General features: G+C 45.3%; 1 protein-coding gene across 1 annotated transcript in view; it reads right to left on the reverse strand.

Annotated features, from left to right (window-relative positions):
• Positions 1-27,851, reverse strand: part of SCML4 (Scm polycomb group protein like 4) — a 78,218-nt gene that overhangs the window by 31,230 nt on the left and 19,137 nt on the right. The window contains exons 3-5 of the mRNA XM_085574993.1: positions 11,537-11,742; positions 3,602-3,731; positions 906-1,106 (exon numbers count right to left, since the gene is read on the reverse strand). Of these exons, the coding sequence (XP_085431119.1) occupies positions 906-1,106; positions 3,602-3,731; positions 11,537-11,737 (532 nt within the window). The 5' untranslated portion in view covers positions 11,738-11,742. The remainder of the gene's footprint in view (positions 1-905; positions 1,107-3,601; positions 3,732-11,536; positions 11,743-27,851) is intronic.

Below are 27,851 nucleotides of genomic sequence, written 5' to 3' on the forward strand. Positions count from 1 at the left end.
CCATATGCCAAAAAAATGTGACACAAAACTCTTGCTGTGATAGAAGAAAAGTTCACGTTCACTCTGAGAACCAGGGGACTCATTGTGAGACATGGGAGGTTCATCAGGACACAGCAAGAAGTGCCACTGCAGGAAGACGAGGAGCTCCTGGGAAGTTCCCCTTGGTCTTTGATTCTCTCTGATGAATTTGTGCAGAGTTTGTGCAGTCCTGCTGCATGGGGAATTGCTGTGGGACTCCTGCAATTCCTGTAGCAGAGAGCAGGTTTGGCTCATGAGCTGCAGGCAGGGGACACACCAACAGCTAAACTCCATAAAAGTTGTCCTTTCATGAGACACAGAATCATAGAGTTATAGAAAGATTTTGGCTGGAAGGGACCTTTACAGGTCACTTAGTCCAACCCTCCTGCAATGACCAGGAACATCTTCATCTAGCTCAGATTGCTCCAATACCCATCCAACCTGACCTTGAATATATCCAAGTTTGGAGTATCCACCACTTCTCTGGGCAACTTGTTCCAGAGTTTTGCACCCTCATCACATGAGGCATGCATGTGTACTTGTGGTGGCAATGCGAGTCACAAAGTGGGCTGGCATTGCTGCCCATGCTTGAACAGCTGCATGAAAACAGCTGTCAGCCCTGGCCTCAGCACTGTTCCAAAGAGTGGTAAGGCAGACTCTAGAGTTCCTCACCTGAATCACCACTGCAAACCCCTTACCAACATTCTTTCACCTGACACCGAGGTGATTCTTGCAGCAGCTCATTTTGCAAAGGCATAAGTGATATTCAAAGCTGGTTGCCATCCGACTGATGGGAACGGGACATCCAGGGCAGTCGGGATTAGAGAACATGTTAAGACTTCAAGCACTTCCCTAGTGGCCACAAACCCCTTACAAGGATGCTTTACCTGACACCATCTCGCCTCCGTAGCCCTGCCTGATGAGGGAGAAGACCACCTTTTGCTGGAGTGCACAGTTGATGCAGGCTTGCACTGCTTGCTGCAGGGCCACCGCCGGCCGCTCCGGCCCAAAGTGCTCTGGCAGCTGCTGCACCTTTTTTCTGTCAAGGTACGGCCCCAGGTTCGCTTGTTTGTTGACATAAATGCAGACTGTAGGCATAAAATCCCAACAAGGTTATTACAAAACAGGCCTGGGAGCATCCTAGGAAATGCTAACATTCTACATTCCTATTCATTTCCCAAGTTCTTCCTTCGCTGGTGAATTGTTGCCATTTGTGATGGCAGAGCCAGTCTCCCTTGTGCTAATGACCCATTGCCAGGGCAAAGCAAGTTTAGGTCTAGCTCAATGTCACAGGCTACATACATCTAAAAAAGCTCCTATATGTGCCTAGGGTCTGTTGTCTTGAGTCTACCTTGTCCATACAACTTGTGACCAGAAAAATGTTTTGGGAGTGCAGAACAGTGACTAGCAGCGCTGACTTCACAGCAAGGAGGGAATGCCAGCCTGAGACGTGTTTTCAGATTGTTTATTTTTTTTCCCTCTGTTTTTAGCCTGGTTCATTGAGAGTTGCTGTGAGAAGCACTGCTCTGAGATGACTTTTGGAAAGCCTTTGGATCCTTGCTTCTTCTAACCCAGCTGTAATTTCTGGAGGGTTATGCTGCACAGTGCCATGGCAGAAATCTGGTCTTTGGGAGCTTCCTAACCCTCCATGTCCAACCTAACACTCTACAAACTGCATCAAGTTGAGGGAAACTTGTGCATGGTGTGCAGTGCTATATTTTGGGACTGCAACAATGTGACTGTGCTGCAGAGGGGTCTGTGAGGGAGTCTGACCTAGCCCCTCCACAGCTAAACCCTCCATGCCTCCTCTCATAAGCTGCAAAGGTAGTTTTTCTACATGCCGTTAGTCCTGCCAGCAATAGCCCAAAAAATGAGTGTTCTCCTCACTACCATGAACTTATTTTAAGCTTGGCTGAGGCTAACTGCATCTCAGGGGAAGCAGGGATAGCGCTGGGTAACTAAGGACGACTAAGACACAGCCTAAAGTCAGGCTAAAGTGAGACATATTATAATAGCTGGCTGAGTGTGCTCAAGCTGTCATCTCTCAAACAATATAACATTATCTTCTGACAGAAATCAGATACGTGACAAAAAAACCCCATCAAGCAGAGTGGAGGACATGATGACAGCTGTGTAAAGTTGGAAATAATTTACAGTTTGCATCACCATAATGAAAATCTAGTGCAACTGTCACAGTGCACTCTGCTCCCCCACCTTGCAGGGACCAGCAGAAGGGGCTCAAGCAGTACATCTAGGGTAAACAGGAGGATAATAGCAATCATACTTATCATTACACCACTTCACACCTTCCAAGTGCCAGACAAACGAAGTGATAGTGTACTGAAAATGCAGCAGCAGTATGCAGGAATTGTAGGGGGATGTCAGAGTGCAGCTTTCCCAGAGTGCCACACCTTGACAAATCTGCAGAATGCGGCTTCTGCCTGACAATCCACTGGTTTTGTCGGGGCTCAGCTATGGGAGGCACTCTGCAGCTTGCTGAGTCCCCCACTGCAGGGTCCCTACAGTCCTTCTGAAGCAGAGAGGGAGCTAAAAGCTGGCTTGAGCTTCCCTTCACCTCCTGCCAGCCCCTCTCTGGTGGGAACCTGCACTGTTGGGAGGGTGCTGGGAGGAAAGGTGCCAGTGGCATGAGGATGGGCAGACAGAGGTGTGGGGCACTGTCTGAAATGACCCATGCAGCCCCTACTTTTGCAGGGGTGATCTGGCAGGGCTGGTGGGCTGTGCCTCCCTGTCCCACTCCAAAAGCAGCCTTGGGCACAACCTCTCAGGGCACTTCCATCCACTCAGCTGGTGTTTGCCAAGTGCTTTGCAGACTTTGTGTGTGAAGGGATAAACAAGAATAAAATATATTATTGTCATTGTTGCTGGGTTTAGTATCATTCTGCCACCAGAGCAGATGGAAAACTTCTCCTCTGTGCATCCCAGCTAAGAAATAATGGGATTTATGTGTTGTGTTTAGATTCTAATGTTATCTAATCCATTTCTCTGCTGAAATCTCAGGGTAAATCAGCTGTCTTGTTGATTTTCTTCTCATTTACATCAGTCTAAAAGCCTTGACCTATGTTACTTCTGGTAATATAAACAAAAAGAAGGAGTAAGCCTGTGTTTTCTGACTACATTTGGAAATGACCATGCCTGCTGCTGTGATAAGGCATTGGGGTTTTTGTGCTGGTAGCCCTGCCTACAGTCAGACCATGGCTACTCCGTTCTTCTCCCCCCCAGCTGTAACAGATGCTTCATGTTCACACAGGGATTTAGGTTGGTCATTGCAACATATTAGATGGGGTGAAAATGTTAGGTATAAAATGGAGCATTCATGGGGTTTTGATGTTCACATTTCAAGAGCAACGGGACTGACATCTCCACTAAACTCAACACATGGCAGTCAAAATACAGTCTAGCAGGATAACTCTGCTCCTTGTCACTGGTTGCTAGACTATCTGGGGACACCCCATTTCCACGAGCTCCCCCATTTCTGGAAAGCCCAGCATCTGGCTGTGACATCTGGCTGTCAGCCTGTGGCTCCTGCTCACCCTTTGGTCCAGGAGCACTTGAGGCTGAGTACCTGTGAGAGCCTGTGGGGTGTCCGAGTCGGGTACCGTAGCTGCATCCTGGGGGATTGAGCTAATATCCGGCTCTGGCGTGCTTCTCGGTGGAGAGATTGCTAAAGGAGTCATCAGGACACGAGATTTCAGCTGCAAAAAATAATGAAAGTATACACAAGATATTCCAATTTTATTCTATGTATGTCACACCCCATGAACTCCCCCTCATTAGCAATCTGCTATTGCATCACTTTCTCCAGGCCAGAAGATCCATCCTGGTCCCAGGAGGATACTGGAGCCTGAAGCCTGACTGATTTGCTGCAGACAGCAACGCCTTAAGCTACAGGATGCAAATATTATGCCACCCACTGGGTAGTTATTTACACCTGAGCAAATTGAGCCTAACACTCCAACAAATCAGTGCAATGGCATTTTACGACCCATTTCATGTGGGTGTAAACAATGCTTCACAACTCAGAAGCATGGGGTCTTTAACTGCATCATAATTTAGGGCCAAATTCTGCTCTTGGTTGCAGGGCTGTAAATCTTGTATAAATCCAGTGGCACCAAGAGGCTACTCTGAGCTGACACCCATGTAAATAAGCTCACACTGTGGTCCAGGTTGTATTATTACCAGCTAGTAAATACAAACTGCTGCACTGTTGCACCCAGTGATCCTTGCGACCTGCAGCCCAGCTTGGAGAAGAGAAGCATGATGTGAATTTATGGTGCAATATCAGAATGTCTTTATGCTGCCGGTACCTGGCAACACCTCACCAGTCAAATGATGATCAGGTCCTCATATTTAAAAAGAACCAATGTGATGGATGTGACCTGAAGGTACCATTCTTGCTTTCCTTTTGCTAAGAAGAGAAGTAGGGGGAAAGCAGAAAGCCAAGCACACAGCTTGCTGGTTTATATATTTACATACCCTACACCAAAATGCTCTTCTGACAGGTATTTATTTCCTTTTGTTGTTTTTCAGTGGACAATGTACAAAGTATATTTTAGGTAGAAATGAAGTCAGACCAACTGCCTACAAACCAAACCTTGAGCAATCCCTGATGGAGAGTAGTTGTTTTGGATTAAGATTTTTGTTGTCCATGACTATGAACTACAAATGTCTAAAATAATTGTCACTATTTCAGCATACTGGTAAAAATAGAAAGCTGGGGAAAGGGAAGGGAAGTATGTAAGACTTAGGGACATCTAAGTGACTTTTTACCTCCCCTGAGGCAGTGAGTTTTTACCTATCCCTTTTGTTTTCAGTCTGAAAGAGGGAAAAAAAAATCAGTAAGTGCTTCTGAGACAAGCTGTGTATTTGGCCTCCTGCTGTACGGCAGTTGTAGAGCATGAGGGACCCTGAGCTGGCCCCTGATTAATGCCATTTCTCACTTGCCTTCGTTGTCCTGTTTTTGTAGAGTTGTACTGCCTTCAGACTGGGATCAAGAATGACCAGCAACAAAGTGTTGTCAGTTTGTTTTCACAGAATCACTGACTATGCTGAGTTGGAAGGACCCACAAGGATCATCAAGGCCCTGAACAGGACCATCCCCGAGAGTCACACCAAGGCCCTGCACAGGACCATCCCCAAGAGTCACACCCTGTGCCTGAGAGCATTGTCCAAATCCTTTTGAACTCTGTCAGGCTTGGTGCTGTGGCAGCTTCCCTGGGGAGCCTGTTCCAGTGCCCAATCACCCTCTGGGTGAAGAACCTTTTCCTAATATCAAACCTAACTCTTCTCTGACACAACTTCAGGCTATTCCCTCAGGTCCTGTTGCTGCTCACCACAGAGAAGAGATCAGTATTCTCCCCTCCTTTTCCCCTCATGAGGAAGTTGCAGACTTCAATGAGGTCTTCTCTTAGTTTCCTCCAGGCTGAACAGACCAAGTGACCTCAGCTGCTCCTCATACAGCTTCACCTCAAGGCCCTTCATCATCTTCATTGTCCTCCTTTAGATGGTCTCAAATAGTTTAATGTCTTTCTATATTGTGGACCCCAAAACTGCCCCCAGCACTCGAGTAGAGTCCACCCCAGTGCAGAGCAGAGCAGGACAATCCCCCTTTCCCAGCTGGCAATGCTGTGCCTGGTGCCCCCGAGGACACCACTGGCCCTCCTGGCTGCCAGGGCACTGCTGGCTCACATTCCACTTGCCACTGACTAGGACCCCTAGGTCCCTTTCCAAATATAGCATCTATACCTCCCCTAGCACAACTTGAGTCCACTTCCCTTTTTCCCTGTTGCTGGTTGTCAGGGAGAAGAGACTAACCCCACTGGGTTACACCTTCCTGTCAGGTGGCTGTAGAGATTGAAGAGGTTTCCCCCAAACCTCCAGGCTAAACAAGAGCAGCTCCCTCAACTGCTCCTCATAAGAGTCCTGCAGACTCTTCACTGGCTTTGTTGTCCTTCTCTACAGGTTCTAGAAATGCTTATGTGCTCGCACTCTTACATTTCTCTATTTAGATATTTCTCTATATAGATATTGTTTTTGAGACAGTACACCTGACACATTCTGCTTCATTTGCATGTTGTCTCCTTAATATCCTTACTGGCTCACATTCCTGGGGTCCCAAACAGAGCCGCAAAAGTCCCATCTTCAGCCCCTGAGCCTCATGAGTGTGTGCTGCCCCACCAACACTGTGCAGTGCCTCACCAACATCATCAGACATTTTCCCCTCCTGGATCTTGGAGGCCCAGGCAGACTTATTCTCAAGAGTGAATAAACAGAGGGCAAGGCTTGTATAAACTCTGTAGTGAGGAAGCCTCTTTCTTTGTTTGTGGAACCCCCCCTGTTTTTAGTGAACAATTTACTGCAAAATTAATTGCAATAAAATGTGCTTTACAGTCTCTGGGTACAGATAAATGTAATTTTATTAGGGGTAGTAGAGAACTGGCCTTTGTTAGATCAAAATGAAACAGTGCCTGATTAGTACAAGGGACAGTACACTAAACAAACAACAGCTTAGCTACCTCCTGGCCACTGAAACCTTGAGTAGTCCCTGAATATAATGAAGGGTAAATCTTAAAGTATTCAATTTAAAGATGTCTTTTCTTGGACTGAGTCTTCTCTATCGAAAAGCCAACTCAACTAACCAGCTGACTGACTGAGAGCTTGCCAGTAGAAAGCACATATGTGTGGGAATCAAAAAAAGCAGTGAAGAAGAGAGAAAAGAGAAAGAAAAAAAGAGACAGAGGAAATGTGTCAGAACACATTGGGAAATCCTTGTGGTAAGGCATTGGAATCAGTTTTTGAATATCAAATGTCGTGAATTTTAATATGCGCAGCATGAGATGTAAAAGTGGTTGCTCTAAAACAAGATCTACAACCAACCTCCCACTCTTATGGACTTTCTACAATGGAATTGAGATCAGAGAAAGCTGATCAGGGATTTTGGGTAGGAAATAAGTGTGTCTACTTTATCAAAGTCACCATGCATTAGATGGAGAGAGAACGGGCTTTTGTACCATTGATGCTGGCTACAAGTTTGTGGCTGGGGATGGGGAGGACTCTGCTAAGTCCTGGAGTTTTTATTACAGTCTGCACACCTCCTCAGAGAAGCCAGTATTCATCTAACTGGTGTTTATGTCATCCCCCACCAGAAAAATGAAAGAGGCTGAAGAACATTTGCCAGGCAACTTTTTTTCTTTCTGAAGATATTTGCAAGCCTGTATAATAAAATACACAGGAAAGTAACACGATGAACCACAATACAATCTTTCCCTGCAGTTTTCTTAAACCACTTAGATGCAGGTTCTCATTTTTATCACTCCCTTCCCTTGTACCAGTGTCCCTTGTCCTGAAAAAACAATTGCTTGAAAAGGCTGGGATTCACCCCATCCTCATGGACCTTTGGTTCTTCCAGACAGGAGGGCAGGGGCACCTCCTGGCAATGAGAGCTTTTGCTGCCAGAGAGAGAACCATCTCCAGCCCCTGCAAGTGTGCACTAAGGTGAGTGTCTGAGCCAGCCTGGTCCTGCCATGTGGAATTTTGATGGCTGATCAGAAGGTTGCCATTAAACATACACCAGGGAAGCACAGAGCTTCTGAGCACATGTCTTGGGGTCTGTGGCTCTGTGCATTTGGCTGTGAGTGAAGAGACTCAGGATAACACAAGCCCAGTCACTGAGGGAGAGAGGGGAGGTCAGCCGGCAAAGGCAAACGCAGTCCAAGGTCTTTCCCACCTTTTCTTCTTGTGTTGTGCAATAACTTTCTTCTGCACAGCAAATGAGGCAAGCCAGCCTGCACACAGCCTCCTACATCCCACCAGCGTTTCACAGTGAATGAGGCAGGTAACCTTGACAGGAGCATATACAACCTTGAAATCCAAGGCTGTATCATAGGACAGGTGAATAAACAGGACACATTAAGGTTGTCTGTGCAATCTCATTCCCAATGTGTCCAAAGCCTAATTGCTTGTTTATCATCATTAATATTGACTTCTAGGGCAGCAGGGTAACCTATGGCCCATAATGGAAACTGTCACTCCACACGTGTGACTCTCGCTGCTCACCCCACCTGATCTGGGCTGGGGCCACCTCCCCAGGTGGGAGCTGCACTGGTTGCACGGAGGGACAAATTGCCCTAAGCTGCTCAAAGGGTGGCATGGCTTTGTTGCCCTCTGGGAGGGACATGATGGTCTGTTCTGCAGTGCTGCCCTGTGGGTCTCAGATTCAGTCAAAGAAAGAAACTGAGAATTTCTAGCCAGGCAAAAGCCTGGAAAAGAGCTGGAGAAGAATGTAAATAATTCTTTATCTCTCTTCTTTTTCACATTGTTTATAGTTAAGTTCTATCACTGTGCATCAAGCACTTCGCACCAATGGTGTAGGTTGTTTTCACTTCAAAACCAATAAAGTTAGTCCTCAAAAAGCTCTATATAAAAGGGCAATAAATTTTGAATAAATTGGAGTTTTACTCTCACAACCTTCTAAGTCCAATCTCTTTATTTCTGTCCTACCTCAACAGCAACCCTGCCCCATGCACGTGTCCCTCCGATGTCCTCTAACAGGGCAAATCCCTGCAGGGTGCTAACAAACCCTTCCCTTGTACAGGCTTTCCAGGCAGCTCTTCAGGGCTGCTCTCACTCACAGCCAGAGAAATAAAACCCAGCTATCAACTCAAACCCCCCCCCCAGGCTGCCAGAATAGGCTTTTTCCCAGAGATTTAGACAATCAGAAAGGATATTGCATTTTGGGGAAATGTAACATTTTATGGCAAATATCTCCACATAAGGTACAAAACAGTTTTTGGAAAAACAGCTGATGAAATTTTATAGCCAAAGCTGTGAGAAAATAAACAGGATAGCAAGGAAAAGACTTTTCTTGGTGATGAAGTGTGATGAAATGTCATTTCAGGAAGACACAGATATTTGCTTTAATATCAATGAAAACAGGCAAAGGGTCACCTGCCTATAAAGAGCATGTGATTGAAAATGTCTGTAATTCAGATCTTGGTCAAAATAAATTTAAACCTAGGCTGTAAATTCCTAGTTTTTTAAAAATTCAGAAGTATTTTTCCATCTGTTCTGTAACAATTCAGTTCTCTGGCTGCTATAAAGAATTTGGTTGTCTGCCATTTGGGCAGGGAGTAATTTTTTTAAATGCATTTAAGTCTTGTGGTATCTGAAAGTCATACAATTACCAAGCTAATTAAATCAAGCTAGAGTTCCCCATCAAAAACTGTAATTTTTGACTCACACTGGGGAAGTGCTTTGGATGGAGAGTGGCTCACTTCAGCTGAGCACACAGCGTACAAAGGCACCTCAGGGAAAATGTTGCTTCGATGTTCAAGTTCTACAGCGCAAATCAACCAGGCCAGATGCCATGGGTGCTGCAGCTCATCAGTGTCTGCTCCATCCACCTAAGCCATTGCTTACAAAAGGATGCCTTTTAATGTGCCACACTTGCCAAGAAAGAACCTCATCCCAGATTCACTGCCGATGGAAGGATGCTATTGCCACCTCGCTACGTGCCTGGGGACAGAGAGGAGGAGTGTGTGGTACCCAGCCAGGGATAACGTGTCCCTTCGGAAGAAGTGGGGGACACAGCAATCAAATGCTCGGCCACATAGGGCCAAAGCACAGTGTTACTGCAGCATTTCCAGGAAGTTAGGTCTACCACTTCTCCCATTTATGTATGTGTGGTGATTAGTGAAAGATTTTTCCAGGTAGAAGGGGAATTTGGAGGCGAATGGAACATATTCCCCAGCATTGTTCTTTTGGTCAAATTACAAATCAAATGTAAATGCATGAGCAAGAAGTGGGGATCACCAAGACAAGCAGGGACAGAAGGGACAGGGTCTGAAAAACCCTGCATATATAGTCATTGTGGTATTTGGAAAATAATTTAATCTCAAACCTCAAAGAACCAATTTCAGCACATCTCCAAAGTATTATTGTCCAGACTGGATGGTTTTGATCTGAAGAGTCTACAAGTCATCCAGCTTTGCTGATAATAACTAAATTGAAATAGATAAATATAGTAAATAATAAACTTGAAATAAGAAATAACTCAAGTAAAGCAATTCAGATGTTTTCATCCTGGAGCTCTATCCTGATATGGAAGTGAAAAAATAAAAAGTATTTCTATATCCCACACTTTACAAAACACTTGAATATTTGCCCCAGTCTTAGCTTGGAATTCTGTTTTGGACTACTGTTAGACAGAAGTTAGGGGATGGGAGGAAGAAGGTCTGGCAGGAGGTGAAAATGAGGGAAAGGTAAAGATGAGGGTAGCCTGCTCTAGATTCAGCTCAAATCCAAGGATCATAGCAATCAAACAATTGGTGCCTGTGTCCAGAGCTCAGCCAGCAACACCATGCATGAGATGTTGTTGCCCCCTATGAACCAGGAGAGACCCATGGAAAAGCCAGGCAACACCCCAGACAAGACCTTCTCCAGGGAAGGCTGGGTCAGCCTTGTGCATACCCTGATTATTTTATTCATTTTTCTGTCTTGAAACCACAAACTCGAGCAGCTCTGATTTTCCAACAGTCAGCAATTTGCCCTCCTTGTGTGACAGTCTGAATGTCTGTACCAGTGCCCATTCAAAACAAGGAACAGGCATGGCAAACGTGTACTGTGCCCCAAGCTGGCTGGGGACAGAGATGAAGAGATTAACAGAGCAATCTGCTGAACACAAGACCCCTTACTAAGCTGTAGCCCAGTTTCACTCCCCAGAACAAACTCTCCTTCCCACAGCATCACAGTCCCATTTTTGCCTGGCATAGGGTACCACCATGGCACTGCTCCCACTGGTGCCGAGCCCACGGCAAGTGGTGTGGTGGGAGAGACTCAGCCCAGCAGCAGCATCAGAAGGGCTTGAGGCACTAAGGGTTCCTGCCTTTCTTTAGTTCTGCCTTTGCCCCAGGGTTGCACAGAGAGCTGGGCAGTGAGCAGACTAATAAAGTGAAATACAATTCTTTTCTTCAAATGCCCCTCTTTTCTTTTTTTCCTTTGCAAAGTAGCTTCCCCCTCCCCCCCCCCCCCCTTATTTCCACTCTCTTCTATTCCTTTCCTTCTCTGTTCAGTTTGTTTAATTTCTAATCACTGTTAGTGAGAGAGAGGAAAGTGACAAATGAGAAACCCTTCCCTGAAGGTGTGCAGCCTTCCCACACAACACTGTGGAAAACATTTTCAAATAGACCAAATTAAAATAACTTTAGCCTTGGGTAAAATATACATAGTGGGGTTCTTGTGATGTCTTGTGTAGGACCAGGAGCTGGACTTAATGATCCTGATGGGTCCCTTCAACTTAGAATACTTTATGATTCTGTAATTTTTTTTCATTACCTAAGGTGGAAGAGAAATCATCTTATCTTTTGTTTTTTTATTCTTTGCATTGCTCTGCCCCAGACTTGCACAACTTTTCCTCTGTTCCGGTGTTTCAGCTGAAATTCTAGAAGAAAATGTATGAAGACCAACAGGAGGTGGACAAGGAATGTGAAAGTCATGCATCTACCTTGTGCCCAGGTTTTCTCCCTCTCTTCTTTGGGATCTTCATGACTGGCAGAGCAGTGGCTGGTGCTGGGCAGAGGTTGTGAACAGCCATTTTGATGGGCGCTGGCTGGAGCGGGGGTCGCCCTCGCTTCTTCCCTGCCATCCTGGGGGACTGCATCTCCCCAGCAGCCAGGCTTGGGTCCAGGCACGGTGGGTGGCTCATCTGCCCTAGGGAGACAAAATAAATAAATAAAGAAAAGCAAACCAACTCTTTATTTAATTTTCATTTTAGGTTTTTTTTAATTCCAAGGCGGTTCTCTCTATGCTGTCATTTTCCCTCCTACCGCTGCTCACAAAGCAGAAGAAACACACCACAGATGTATGACCCTGGGTGGGATTCACCTGACCAAAGCCTTATCTTCACCTGACCACAAAACACTTATATTTCCTCTTCCTCTCTCCTCGCCATGAGTACCATAGAGGGAGTTACTTAGGTGGTGAGGCTTCTATTGCAGATGTCCAACAGGTGAATCCCACAACCTTGGGGATACCACCTCAACCTTGCATCCTGCAGTAAAGTGTGATGAAGGCTTGATCTTGCAGCCATCAGTCAGAGGGGCTTTGGAGTAGATGACCTTCTAAAGTCCCTGCCAACCTGATTTTTTTCACAAATTCCATGGTTCTGCAAATCTTGCCTCACCTCAGAAGTACTACCAATACCAAGGTGGACTTCTCTTCATCCACAGCACTCCTGGGTGGGGAGGCTGGGCTGGGCATGAGGCTGCCAGCACAAAGTAGCCGTGTTAGAGAGTAATTGCCAAATGTTTCCTCTCTGCAATTTTATAACATCTGTTACCATGCATGTTAGTAGTGGGCTTTTGGATGTATTCCGTTAGCACAGTTACTTCACCACAACCCCATGCAGCTGCTGAAGTTGAGCAGGGGTAATGGAGTGGAATCGGGTCCATTTTCCTCTGCCCAGATTTTAATAAAGAAAACAAATATACAGCTATACACACAATACCGAGGAAATATATGGCATCCTTCACAGCTTCTAGTAAGGGTTGCCCACGAACAAAGGTTAATTAAAAAAAAAAAAAAGCTGTAGCAATATGTTTCCAAATGTTGTTTTGTCCAGACATTTGATTTCCTGCATATGGGCAGAATAGTATTCCCAGTCCTGCCTGTGTGCATTGCTAGAGACAAGGTCCAAGCAATTCTCATACTTTTATGATAAACCTTGCAATGGCTAATGTTGTCAAAATTGTGCTCCCTCAGGCCAGTGATAATGGAAGACTCCCTGTTTTCTGGGCATTTTTTCACAGAGCAGGCTCAGAGCTCTCTTAGCTTCAGAGAAAACCTAAAGATGTAGTTCAAGAGCATTCTCTACATAAAGCAAATAAAGGTTTGTTTATTACTACAAACAACTACAATTTCTTACAAAATCTATAAATTATAAAGCCTACAAATTTCTCAGAGCACTTCAAATTTCACAGTTTCAGAACCCAGTGTGATTAGAGCTGATGTTGCTGGAAATGAAATCAGGATTGCTCACTCACATAGTGGGAAGGGTACCACTTGCTAGGGGTCTCTGGTGACAAGTATCTTCAGCAGGAGGCTTCTTTGTTTCAAAGGTAAGTATATTATGCCTAGTTCAAACTCTGTAAGCGTGACTAACCAAAAAGAAACCACCTTTATGGTATTATCCAGTCTGTAGTTTACACAATCTCCTGTGTGATAAAAAAAAAAAATAGAGGGCTCCTAACCCTACCCTTCAGTAAATGCATTTATTTGCAGTATCTTAAAACCTGTGTGTTTTCAATAATGCTAGGGGTATCTGCTCTGTTCAGACAGATCCATTATATGGGGTGGGACTTCTAGATTGATTAGAACATTTCCAGTCTTCAACCCCACTTGCCTAAAACTCTCAAGCAAATACTGAGTGTCAAACATTGGAGCAGAGCAAACCTGCGGAGCCCAATTTGCCGTATTGTCCCACTCACTCTCCAGGCATGCTCAGCCAGCTTGGGAACCCCATGAAAGCCTGCTATGGGGCTTTGATTTTTACCAAAGAAAAGTCTCATGTGACTGCAGAGAGTGTCCTTTCAGGGTTAAAATCATCAGGCTTGCCACAGCAGGAGTTAAATGGAAAGGCCTGGTTTATCCTGAACATCACTGCTTCCCTTCTGTCTTCAGCAGTGTTCATTTTCCTCCCTGTAGTGCTTTCTGACAGACACCCTCGGTGCCTCTTCCACCTCCCAAAACAAAACATTCCCAGGATCTTACATTACAGGCTGTCTGTAGGCAGGGAGTTCAGCAGGGAAAGGAAATGCAACAATTACACTGGATTTGGCACCAAAACATACTGAAAGCCCAGTGCTGCAGGCTCTGCATTTTGTTCTGCTTTAAACAAAACCTGGCAGGATAAACCTTTGCAGCAGAGCTCGGTGGAGGCTGAGGAAGACAAATCCAGCCCAGGTTTGCTCCCTGCTTGAGGAAGGGAGTGGTTCCTGCAGAAGGGACCACTGGTGGCATGGGGCTGTGAGAGAGGCTGTGCACCTGCACAGAACACCACACTGCACTGTCTGTATCATATTCTCCTCTGATGGTAAAAGTAGCTGATGGCACCTCAGAAACTCTGATTTATCAACCCCCAAAACAAGAGGTACTGACCCAGAGCACCCCTTTGTCTGAAATGTTACTTTCTTTTGCAACTGGTGAAATATTAAATACATGGTGCTCAGGGAAACACGCTAAATTTTAACTATCACAGGCTTTTGTGCTGTTTCTGCATTCCCAATACTTGTGACGCTGTGCTTTGGCAAAACCTCTTAGAGCTCCTCACCACATGTGCTGCCACACGAGACCCAGATGAACTGTGCACAAAAGGATCTCAGCTGATTTGATACAGCAAAGACATTGTCAACTTCAGTATACAAGCTGTTGCAATTACATTTTATTACAAGCCCAGCCGTGACTTGATTCTCCTTCCTTGTGTGCAGGGGAAATGTGAGTGCTTTTGGTGGCATTTATTGTCATGCTGCTGCAGATCCTGTGAGGCAAAGGTGCTCCCCAGCAGCTGGGAAGGGCAGCAGACACACAAAAACTGCTTCTGCCCAACAGTGAGGGGTCACAGCAAGAGCTTCCCTGACAGCCAGGAGGAAGCTCTTGGGCAGGCTGGAAAAGCATGCAGGCACATTGCAGCCGGCCAAAGAAGTCAGAGGGACACAGGGGCTTGTCTGACTGCCCCCCCAAGCAAAGTCACCTTGGAATGACTTTCCTAGGGCAGCTCTGACTGCTGCCACAGCCTGGGTTTGACCCATAGCTCAGTGCTGGAAAGATTGGTGAGTTCAAGGCAAGTTATGAGAGTTTGATGAAATTTAAGGTCAAATTCAAAGGAGCAAATTACAGGCTGCTAACAAAGGCACAGCCTCAGTTCAGGAAAGCACTGTAGTACAAATAGCTCAGGGGAATCCTATAGGAGGGAAACCAGTGTTTGTTTGCCCTGTCCTTGTACTTTTCCAAATACGCTAGCTTTTGGATGCCCAATGATGGTGCAGCTTCAGTCTGACCTGGGTCTATCACTTTTGTATTCTTAGTTTAAAAATAACAGCAGGAAACTGCATTTATGGCTGCTCATCACTTAATGCAGGGCCAGGCACAGGGTAACCTCTCCTGGCTTGTCTCTCAAACACTGTCATTTGGAAATACAATTTCTAACCCTGCCTTCCACACTGCCCCATCAGGTCCCAAAGAGGAGGCAGCAGGGAAACACTTCTCCCCACCTTGACATCCGGGCAAGCACTGCAGGAAGGGTGAAGTCTCATTCCCTCCAGCAGCTATGACTTCAGAGGATCCTGAGGAGCACCCTATGCACAGCAGTCTGCCCCATGGGATGCAGGGGTGGGGAGAAAAAATTCCCTAGGCCAATGCTGGTGAGCTGTAGGATGTTTGTAAGAGCCCGTGCTTTGCACCATCCACGCCTTGCACTGCTTGTTGGTGTGTGTGCTGCACAGTTAGCAACGCAGATTTCCGTGCTGGAAGCCACAGCTGAGAGCAGAGGGAGCTACGCTGCATTTCCTCCCAAGCTGAGTGTTTTTGATGGACTGCAACGATCCATTCTTCATAAAAATAAATGTCTGCAATAAATGCAGCTTTTAACCTGCACTCCAGTAACTGCAAGGACTGAAGGTAAAAATACCACATTAAATTTTACATCGGTAATTCCACAGGATGATCATTTAAACTTGGTTTATACCAGGTCTTATGCAAACCCATGCCTGGACAGGCTCAGGATGACACACAGGGAAGGAACAAGCAATTCCTGCTGTAAGCCAAAGGAACATGCAGGGGTACAGTCAAGTAGAAAACGTGCCCATTCCTCAGGAACTGAAGGAGATTGCCCTTCTCTCCCCTACACTCATTGCTCCCAGATGCAGAAAGACTCTGACCTGTCAGCATTTGCAGGGCTGCCTCCAACTCTTGACTCCTGCAGAGAGAGCTTAGTGTCTCACTGATCTACATACCCAACAGTGGTATGTGGAACGTGGAAAAGAGATAAACTTCTTGTGATCTTGTCTGTCTTTTCTTCAGATGTTCAGGAAAGCACATTTGTGGGGGAATATGACATTGTTAAACAAGAGGGAGGGGATACCTTTCAGTCAGTAACATGACTATTTTCCCCTCTTTCTCTGTGCACAGCAGGGCAGCCCTTTGACTGTGACCACTCAGAGATGATGGTCTGAGGAGTAGGTGAGCAAAAAGAAAAGCATTGTCAGATCTGGAAGCCAAGCTTTAAACCTGCCTGCTCCTCCTGGGGAGTATTCAGGGACATGAGACATTACACATCTCTTCATCGTGAATGCCAAAGCAGCATCGCAGAGTACATGAAAGGTAAGAGTTTAGTGAAGCAGACAGTAGGAATTTTTGCTAATAAAACCATTGAGCCAATATTCTCTGCATGTCTGTATGTGATTGCCTAATGACCTCTCATGGTGAACACCCATTTCACCATTGCTCAAAGAAAGGTCAGGATAATTTTTATCTGTGGCACAAAGTTCTTTTACAGTGATTTGCAAACCACTTCTCTTTTCTTGCCTATTGCTTTGGGGATTGAAATGAGAAGCTACTTCTCTGAGGGACTCTTTTGCTCATTTTGACCCCAGGAAGAGTATTTCTACATAGAACTCTTGAGACTGTCTAGCCAACAGCATATAAGTAAACAGGCCTATTTTCCCAAATCACTCATTCAAGAAAAAACCCAAACACAAATACCTGTGCTAGCTGTGGGAACCAAAATTGGGATTCATCCCAATTACAATCCTAATTTCAAACCCCAGTTTATCATCGCCTCATTATAATTGCCCCTTGTCACACTACGACACGAAATAACTCACACACAGATGCTAGATGTAAAAGGGGAAAGAAAAGAACCCAAAGAGAGAATTTTATTTTCTGACTCTACTATATATAGAATAGCAAAAGTAACAGTGGATTGGAGGGTGAAATTGCTACCTCTCCAACGACACTGGTCAAACCAACAGTCCATCAATTCTCTCCACCCACAAAGAAGAATGTAAAACAATCATTATTTACATGAACAGTGTGAGAAGATTCAGTAAAAATATGCAAATGTCAAAAAGCATAGAAAACTTTTAAAAGACCTTTAAAATTCTCAAAAGAACAAGGCAACAGCCCCTGGTCATTTTAACGTGATACCCTGTGTCACATCTGCCAAAATATCTCCCACGCTTCGAGTCATCTAAGGTAGCACTAGATGACTATTTTAGACAACCAGACCTAGTAACAGATTAAGGCACCTAAATGCCTACATTCAAACACTTGGACACAGGTGTCTCCATGGGTGCTGGATGCCTGACATCCCATGGTGTCAGGACAGATGTGGCCAGTACAGTTGAAGGCATGGGGATGTGCCCAGATATAAATGGTTGAAGGTGTCCAGATATAAATGTAATTTGTGGTGACTTCAGTGGCTCTAGGGTCCACTGACGAGGTCCAGTTTGTCCCTTCTTTGTAGACATCCACATTTAGGTGTCTTAAACCAAAATGTGTATTGTTTCTGAAAATTAGGTTTGACTTATGTATTTTATACCTGACACTAGGGTGAAGTTTATCATGTCCTATGTGTACTTCCTTCTTCTGATTATAAAATGAGTCTGGAAAAACAAACTCATGTCTAGATATCTCCAATGCCCTTGTGAATCCTGCACTTGGTTGCTCGTGCCTATGTGCAGTGGCCAGTTGTGTGCTGTCCTGTGTTCCTGATTAGCATTGTAGAAGAAAGAATTGCCTTTGTGAAATTGAAAACTCAAGCTTCTTGGGTAAGAAAGATGACATTCCTGGGTTTGTTTCAGGCTCCTTGTCAGGTCCCAAGTTAGGAACTGACCATACTTTCAGTGTCTCACTTCTCCCCCATGTCCCACAGAGTCTCCTCCAGGGGCCAGAAGACAACTAGACATGCAAAGCAACTTTCCTGGGACAAGGACAGCTGATTGCAGGATCCAGGCTCCTCACACTCCCATCACCCATACCCAATCACTGCCACATGTTGTTTCTCAAGGAAAAGTGAGAAAAATATTTCAGTACCTCTCGTTTGAATAAATTAATGTTTCCCCCCATAGTTCCTTGAGTCACATGTTGTTTCTCAAGGAAAAGTGAGAAAAATATTTCAGTACCTCTTGTTTGAATAAATTAATATGTTTTCCCCCATAGTTCCTTGAGTGGTTTATTTTTTTGCCACCTATTTTATGGTTTAGACATTTTCAGAAGCAGTTTAGAAAAGCTGAAGGAAATGCAAACACATTTTCTTCTTGAAGGCACTCCCAAGAAGATTGATCTATTCAAAGAGATACATGTGAGTTTTCCGTACATGGAGCAGTGCTATAATGAAGAGTGCACACAGATACAAGAGGGGTGAATGTGTTCAGGACTGCAAAAACATGGATTTCTAATGAGCTGTAGTCTCTTGTTGGAAGTGGTAGCCACATATCATCATCTCCTTGCAGCACAGAAGAAATTTAACCCTCCTTGATAGAACTGGAAGTCGTTGCAGCATCCAAAACAACATTCAGTGGCATCTGTCACTGCATAGACTGTGTGCCTTGCCCTGGAGCCATCATGTCAGCCAGGGACACTGTGGGAGATGACAGTTTTCCTTCAGTGACATCACTTTGTACCTGAGATATGCATGGCAAAAAGTTGTTTCATTTATTTATTCTACTTTCCTACAGAGTAAGAGTTCATGTATTCACAAACTCATGCTCTCCTTCACTCCTCATATGATTTTTGTTGCTTTGTTTCAAACAGACCTGATGGAGCACAACAGCAAAAGGTGCATGCAAAGGCTTGCAGGTGTAGTGGAAATGTGTAAAAGACAGAGATATGAGAACCCAGTTGTGCTCTTTTGAGACAATGAGAGCAGAATACACAATACAAAAGTTTTGATGCTGGGAAAAAATCTTGTGAGACCTGACACCATCTCGGAAGCAGAATCAGAATTGGGCAGTTACAGGTCACCAGTCTCACCAGTCTATAGAAAACCAGGCATCCTTGTCTCCTGAGGCTGTTCCTATAGATGACTTTGTGCCTTCCCCATGGGAGCTGAAGGAGGTGCAGCAGCCAGTCTGGGCATGGGTGGCACTCTGCTGGTTGGCTTTCACATCTTGGAAAATGGCACCTTTATTTTTGAAGGTGGTTTCAGGCCTTTCTACCTGCATGCCTCCAGCCTGTGCTGAAGGTTACCCTGCAATAGCAATTCTATAGTGCATCATTAAATAATTTGCCAGAGGATCCAAATCAAACAATGGAAGGAAGCACCCTTTTACCTTTGCAAATGTGTCTCAGTGCAGCAGAAACCCACCAATGTGTCTGTCACAGGTGCTTTGCTGGCTGCTCCAGGCTCAGGAGTGGCAGAAGGGGTCCTGCAGCACGCTTGCTCTTCAAGTACTGAGAGTAGGTCCTGGTATTTTTAGTCACTGCACTGGGGTGGGAAAGGACTGGGCAGCATGCAAGCAGTGTCTGTGCTGTATCCTGCCCTCTTCTCCCTCTCACCATCTGGGTGCCTTATTGAAAAGACAGGGAACTGGTAGAAAAAAACACAGGATTCTTCAAAATCCAGATGAAAATTGTTGATGTTGTCTGCACCTTTTTTTGTTACTAAGAGCAAAAGAAAGGGAAAATAGTTCCCAGTGTCTTCTTAGAGCCTTGATTTTTTTTTAAGTTAAATTCATCAGCAGTGACAGTGCTGTCCTTGAGGAGGTGTTCTTTTGAAGGATAGCACCCTGGTGACAGCAGGTAGAGCGGTGGCTGCATGGCCCTTCTCACTCAGGTTTGCTTAATGAGCCAGAAGAACTTGAAAACCCTGGCAAGAATGGGACCCCCAGGAGCAGCCGAGGCCAGCCTCGCCTCCTGATCTTACCTTTCTTCATTTGGCCTGACGTTTTTGTTGCAGATGTGTAGCCTGTAGCAGGGAGTTGGAAGAATGAAACTTTATGGGGAGTGAGTGAATACAGGCAGAGCATCAAAGGAAAGATGTGAAAAATGGATGAGCGAGGCCATGTGAGCGGCATGGGTCACTCTGCAGAGGCGGTGAAGGAAAATGTGCATAAAGAAGGGACAAAGCAAAGGCAATTCCTTCCTTCCCTCTCTATCTTATGTGGAGCTAGCAGCCCCACTTCTGATATTGCAGAGAAGCAAGACATACAATGGACTTGCTGTCCAGTCTTGGCAAGTTGCAGGTGTGGGTAGGGTTCTACTTGCAGATCTTTGCCTTGGACTGTGGTTTACCATCTGAGAAACAAGGTCCCAGAAAAACAATTGGATCCCTCCCCTCACTCTCCTGAGACCTCCTGCCTCAGCTTCTGTGTATGCAGAGGTGTCATTTTGTTTTGCTAAAATGACCCTCATAAAATGTCCTGAAATCCTGAGGGTGGTAAAATGGGCTGCTGGAGGACCTGTCCAGGAGCCATGCGAAACTTCCTCTGGGATCTTGGAGAAGCAGGATGGAGAGCTAAGGCCAAGGGCTGAGTATTACAAGTTTGGTATTTATTTTACAAGTAGATGCTCCAGCAGACTTCCAAGCTCTGCTTGCCAGGCCTTCCTATCAGGCTTCCTCCACTTCATTTCCTCACCTCCCCTGCCTCATCTGAGCATCCTCCCCTTGGTGCTGACAGGCTGCAAAGTCTCCAAAGGAGAAAGGTGCTCTCCCCCACTGCCTCCACAGCCATTATATGCCTGCTTAGGTGGCTCATGAGACCCTGCATCCTTCCCCAGCATCCCTCTGGATGTAGGGATGTGTAATGGAGGGCTGCTCCCTTTCCAGGCTGCAATCAGCTCCCGCCTGCTTCTCTGCCGCCCTGCCTTTGACCATCAGCAGTCTGGGGCTGAGAGAACTTCCCAGTGACTGGGAGGACTGTAACACAGAGTACATCATTCCTCTCTCCCTGACCTACCAGCTGTGATTTCCAGCACCAAGATCCTCAAGTTTCAGTTTTCCCAACTCAAACCCCAAGTACTGGAGATGCAAAGATGCCCAGTATGTCTGACAGTCTGACATTAATTAATTAATTAATTAACTATATGGCACTGTGGCTGTGATTCTGAACCAGCAATTTAATTTAAACTGGTCTGATCCCTGAAATCATCTGTATTTAACAGAAAGAATCCCTCAAACAGAAACTGGAGTCAGGTTGAAAAACTCCCTGTCTTACCCAGATTCAGGTTAATAAGAAATATAAGTAAACTTTATATGGTAAAGGGGAAATTGTCATGATGAACAGCTTGAGGTGGTCTGGATATTTTGTGTTGGTATTTATTGCCTCTTGTGCTACTCTCAGTGTTTCATTATGGCTTACACCCTGCCATCCTGATCTACCTTGCCAAGTAAGTACATTTCTAATACAGAGACAGCCCCTATCCTGACTACAGATTTCCCGCCTTTTTTGAGCCCACAATATGGATAAAATATCAATTTTTCCTTCCCTCCCAAATTATATGTACTGCATGAAATAACCAGGGCTAATGTGCTTCTTCTGGGAAAAAGATGTGGAATTCATCCCTCTTTCCCACTGAAATATGCTTTGCAGGCAGTCTGAGCACTGAAGAAGCAGTCCACTGCTTCTCCAGTTGCACACAAATGATATCCCATCATTTGGGAATGACGGGATGCTGGGGAACCCTGGGGTCCTTGGCTGCCATGCCCTGCCCCCTGCTCCTGCACCAGTCCATGTGCTGCCTCCCATTCCACCACCAGTAACAGCCAGCCCATAAATTCAGGAGGGTTTCTTGTGCATACCAGAGATGTGCCTACCACTGATATCTGCCCCAAGAAATAAATTAGCCCCCTAAATCTGAAGGACTGATATTACAAAAGTCAGTAGGGAAATATCTTTTTTTGGACAGAGGGTAGAAATTTCTCACATAAAGTTAACTCTATTCCTTAGGGATATGATGCACTTTTTTATTACATTTTGAGAAATAATACTTATAAAAGATTCATCGTTTTCTGGCATAAACTGGAGTAGCTCTTATGTTTCTGTCTTTAGAGATTTCAGGGACCACAGATTCTGAAGATGCTGAAAGCCTCCACTTCCACACATGAGAGATACATTTATATTCAAATCACATTTTAATTGGACAGCATGAATAAAAGGATAATAATTCAATAATTAAGTTCAGGAATAAGAAAAGCATGTGCATTACTACCTAGAGCCTGATGTGTTAACCTGGACTGTTTGAGAACCGGGTGGTCACCCCAGTGCTACTGCTTCCTACTCCAGCAGAAAAGCTCTGGTACCTCAGCAATCACTAGGCAGGCTGGCAGAGGGTAGTGGGGAAGTTTCAGACCATCAGCTGTGATTGTTTTGCTGGTGCACCCCTTTTAGGAAGGTGAGTTCTGGCCACTCACAGGCTTGCTGTCTGCCTGGACTCTGGATCTGTCTTTTGGGAAGGCTGCCGGCGGCTCTCAAAGTGAAGATTAGATACATCTGGAATAAAAGTGTGCTGAGAAACTGAAAACTGTTTCAGACCTAAGACTGAACCATGAGAATATCATGCAGCAAGTTTGAAAGGAGCAGCTCACTGTGACTGGGGAGCAAAACTTTGCTAACTGGGGCTGATTGTTAAAGGACAAGCACTCTAAAGTTCACTCCTGTTTGACTATATCTGTAATTCATTTTCTAAATAAATATATAACCTTGACTTTTCAGAACTGTTTTGATCCATTTCCTTCTCCAACTAAGCACCATTTTCTGTTTTCTCAATGATTTTTACATTGTGTTTGGCAACAACCCCGTTTTTATCACCTAGAAACTCAATATTCAGAGCAAAACCTCTCCAGCTGGCTCATGTGTCAGAGTCTGCATACCTTCAGCAATAGAATCTGAAAAACTGTACTGATTAAATGTCTGCTTTTGCTGCTATTAAAAAAAAAAAAACACACACACACCCCAGATGAAAGGTCCCTCTGAATGAACTTTCAGTTGGTTTGTGCTTGCAAGGGCCTGTCAGTAGAAGGCACACACACTTCCAACCCTGATCTGAGCTTTCAGACATTTTATGGAACCAGAGTTTGGCTCCTGTGTAATTCTGACAGTGGCTGAGAACAAACACAGAGCACTAGCAGAAGGCATATATGCTCTTGCAGTACAGCTTAAACCTCTGCAACAGGGCTCTGTGGGACCAGAGAGGAACTTGCATTGCATACTCAGTTCCTGCACACAGGGATTTTTTTTTCCCCACCACATGTTGAATTGTTTACTGGTGCTCAGGGTGTCACTGTTTTCATATTTTCTACGTCTGTATCACAGAATTGGCAAGAGATTTCCAGAATGGCAATGTCTTCCATTCCTGGCTACATTTCTTCTTACTAATTGGAACTACTTTGGTAGCAAAGATGACTCCTGGATATACCAGGGGCTGCCAAGGAAGAGATGCCTTCATGCACAGGCTGAGGCACATAGCAGCCTGAGAGTGCCAGCAGCCACCCACATCAGCATATTCTGATAGACCACAGAGTTTCTGAGCTCAGGGGCAGCAGGGAGCTCAGGGCTCTGGGAGCTGCTCAGTGTCTGGGGGCTGTCCCACTGTATGGATCACCAGAGGAGCAACACAGAGAATGATTGGTGGCACATGCCTTCCTGCAGGGAAACCTCCCTCCATCACCTGCCAAGCACAGTGGGCACTTGGTGAGAAGGGCTCAGGGTGTCTGTACAAGCCCTGGCCAGAAGAGTGGACTGTTCTCCCCCATCACCTGAATCCCCTTAATCAAAAGCCTTCATAAAGCCCCTCCATGCCCCAGGCACACTGCTTCACTGCAAAGTCATTTTAAATTTGTTTGATAAAATATTTCAGCTTTTAAACTCTTTCTTCTGCCAATGAGAAAGCACAAATTAATATGAGACAGATAAAATATCCGCAGGTCATAGTTTATTCTGCCTGCCCCTCTGCAAGGGACGGTCACACTGGATGGAGGTAAGTCATCCTTTTTATTGTTAGTGTGTGTGACCACATCACTTATGAACAGATTATAAACTCTTTGAGGCAGTGTTTGAGACAACTAGTATGTATCTCTTAATGAAATCTCTGTGATATTGCAAAGGAAATGAAAAGACAGATTGAAAAGATTCTTGTGTCTCTCGTGAAAATCCAAACTGGTCTCTAAATGTGGATCATGTGTGTTTCAGATGCCCACAGCAGAACAGGCAAAGTGTCCCACTGCAAACTCCTCCCTCTGCACCTTAAAGTCCAAAATCAGATTTACTCTCTTGTGATGTAATTCACACAGGATCCAATACAATCGAGGTCATCATCCCCCAAATTTTTTGTCAGAAGCCATTTTCTCTACTCAGAGTTCATCCTGTTTTCCTTGCAAGTTTCTTTTCTCCTTTATCAGGAGGCTGTGGCATGGTGCTGTCCATACATGATGATTAAAGCCTCCTGAGTACCAGGAAGAATTTCAGACTTTATTTGTTTAATTTTCCTCCCACTTTCCTCTAATGTTATGTTCCCTTATGGAGCACAGCCTCTTGGCTTTCCCAGCCCATAATTTCTCTTCTGATGCTTAAAGGCACCTGCATTAACCAACCTGAGCAGCCCCCTCTAGTAATCACAGGCAGCATGACCAGAGTGCCAAGCTTTTCACTGCCCCAAAATTAGCATCAGAAACTGGCATATAGACTGTGACTTTAGGCAAATGTGACCTTTTCAGAGGCTGTCTTTATTTATTTATTCTGCTACCATTTATTTCCATGTTAAAAAACAAACAAATAAACAGAAAAGTCAAGGATGTAGTGCACTGTCTCCTGGACCTAGTAACAATAAATAATTACAGTACCTCTGACTAGCAACACTTCTTCATGGAACAGTAATTAAGATTGCAGCCTGGGACACAGGCTGAGTACACAGCGAGGCCATCATTAGCATTTCCAGTTCCTCTGCACCTTCATTTAGCTGGTAAAGGGCCAGACATGAGTACCCCCATGGTTGTACATGTTTCTGCATGCGGGCCCTGATGGGAGAAATAACCAAGTGGCACACATGGCCCTGTCTGCCATTGCACCTGTACATCACATGTTTCGATAACCTCACATTATGTCAGGGAAAACCAGCTCATGTGAGGTCTTAAAGCACACAGATGGGCATCCATGGCAATTCTTTCCTGCTCTGGAAAGCTCTCTCCCTGTCTGGCCTCAGGGACCATTTCCCTTGGCACAGCCTTCCACGGGGTTTGCTGTCAACTGCACTCTTTGAGTCGTGCTCCGAGTCCCCCTGAGCGTCCCTGAGAGGGGCTGGAGCCTCACTTCTTTCTTCTCCCAGCTCCCTGCCTGCTCTGAAGCTTTCACCCAGGTAGGAGGATGGGCTTCTCTGTGCTCATCATCCCCTCCCGTATGTCCCTCTGCAGGAGACCTCTGTATCTGCAGAGCTAGATATTAATGAGTTTGAGAGAACACACTAGCTTCCAAATTAATTAGAATAAATCACCCACCAGAAGTCTCAATCAATCCTGCTCTCCCCATTTCAGAGTGGGGGATATTCCTGTATGCCTACCTCTACATTACATACCCCAGCCTCCCTTCATTTTCTCTCATCATATGGCAGCTTACTGCCTACCCAGGTAAAAAACACTACAGCATATAGTCATGGAAACTTTTAGGTTGGAAAAGACCTCAGAGGTCATCGAGCCCAACTGCTAACCCAGCACTGCCAAGTCCACCATTAAACATCAGCCCTTCCCTGGACAGACCCTCTTGCTCCACGTGTTCCAAGCTCACAGAAATACAGAAGCCCTGGCACAAGGTCAATGGTAGCTTGCCTGAGCAGATCTTTCTTTTTGACAAAGACAGATCCCTGAGTTTTTTGCCATCTCAGCATGGTCCCTGCTGTCAGCGGAGGCTGCCACCGCTAAGCATGTAAAAATAATGTGTAAAGAAAAGAAACAAATCATGATTTGTGCAATATTGTCTCCCAGTTCAATAATCTCATTTAATTAGAAATCAGAGGTAGGTTAAGTTTACCATGGAAAGTAAATTTAATATATTAAAGACTGAAGGAATTTCACTATCTCTAATAATGTTGTTAAGAAAAATGTCCCTGAAGTTGCAGGTTTCTCCCAGGTGTCTCTCCCCATACCACACAGCTCCATCCCAAACTAACCATCCCAGAGGACTGGCACAGACCACCAGCACATCTTTGTTTCTGCTGCAGGGTGCCCTGACACACCCAAGCTCACGAGTGCAGGTGTAGAAGGAACACAAACTTGTGGTCATGCAGGGTCAGGAACAGGCTGAAACAGTGACACTGTGGTCAGTCCCATCAGCCTAATCACTTGATCCTTTTTCATTCCAGAGCAAATTTACCTTCATCTAGTCAGCTGTGAATAAGAGAAGAGACACATTTTCTGTTTTTTTAGCATCACTCGAGAAACCCACATTCGGAGAGAGAAGGATATTTGCACAGGCTTAACTTCAGTGACCCGATGCCACTACAGCAATCCCAAGAGAAACACAACATGTTAACCTGTGTCCAAAGGTTTTTGAGCCAAGAAGAGGGGGCAGCAGGACTTGCAGCCCCCAGGCACACTGCTGACTTTCACACATATGGAAAAGGTGGAAAAAAGCCATGCAGAGGAGGAACAACAGTTTTTTTCCCAGAGAACACCCTACCCCTCCTGTAGCCTCCACAGTGGGGCAGGACCAGTCCCCCAGCCCTCGGGTCTCCAGGCAGGTGACAGCAAAGCTCCCAGTGTGCAGGGGGACATGCATTTTTGTGGGAAGGGAGACGTACTGCACCACACATGCAGGTGGAGCCCAGCCATGCTGCTCACTGACCTGCATGAATGGGGATTCCCAGCTGAGTGAGCGAAGGCAGGAGAGACAAGCCTGACAAAATCAGAAGGAAAGATGCAGCCCCTCCCAAAAGACAGCAGCATTGGGGCACACAGCAGAGCCTTTGGCTGGGAATCAGGGAGCACTCCCACCACACTGGGAGTTCAACAGAGACAGAGGAACCCATCTTCTCCTAGCTCTTCCATCCCATCGAGCAGAACTGCCCTCACTCCCATGTGAAATACCAGTTCAGCCAGGACTTAACTTCGGTGTCTCATTGAAGCCTGAGGGACTGCAACCACCTCCAAATGTGTGCCAGCTCAGAGGTGACACAACCTACACAACAAGCAGCATACTCTCCTTCCCACATTTTAAGGAGAACTGCTCATATATCAGCACCAGAGCGGTGTTTTAGATTGCTAAGCGTCCTCTTGAATAACTAAACAGCAGTGAGTAATATGTATTTACATACATTATGGTCTATTCCCCCAGTGGAAGGCGATTTGTGCAGAAAACTTCCATTAATGTTAAAGGGAGTCATTCACATAAATCCTTGGCACATTTATGGCCCACGAGCCTCCTCTGTGTAGTAGCTCGTGCTGCTGCATTTAGCGAGTGCAGTAGAAGCGTGGCCAACTTAATATGCAAATAAATTCAAGTATTTACTGAGCCATAAGAGATAGTTACTAGGCACATCTCATTCATCGTTTACAGGGAAATAGATGGAGGTTGACAGATTAAATTGGGAGATAAATGCAACAAACATTTTTTTAAGGCAACAGGGAACTGAGTCTCCACATACACATAAATAATGATCATAAACAATTTCTTGATTACATCCCCTCTTCTATTTGTTTTTACTCTGTGAGTGTCTTTACTACACATCTGCACAGAAGCACAATTTGTTGCATTGTTGTTGCCTGACAGTGGCACAGGAGTCCCTTCTGTCCCTCAGGGATAGAGGAGGGCCATGCACCATCCCTGCTCACTCACTCA

This window comes from Lonchura striata, chromosome 3, assembly GCF_050655825.1.
Source record: "Lonchura striata isolate lonStrDom1 chromosome 3, ASM5065582v1, whole genome shotgun sequence".
NCBI classification, from domain to species: domain Eukaryota; kingdom Metazoa; phylum Chordata; class Aves; order Passeriformes; family Estrildidae; genus Lonchura; species Lonchura striata.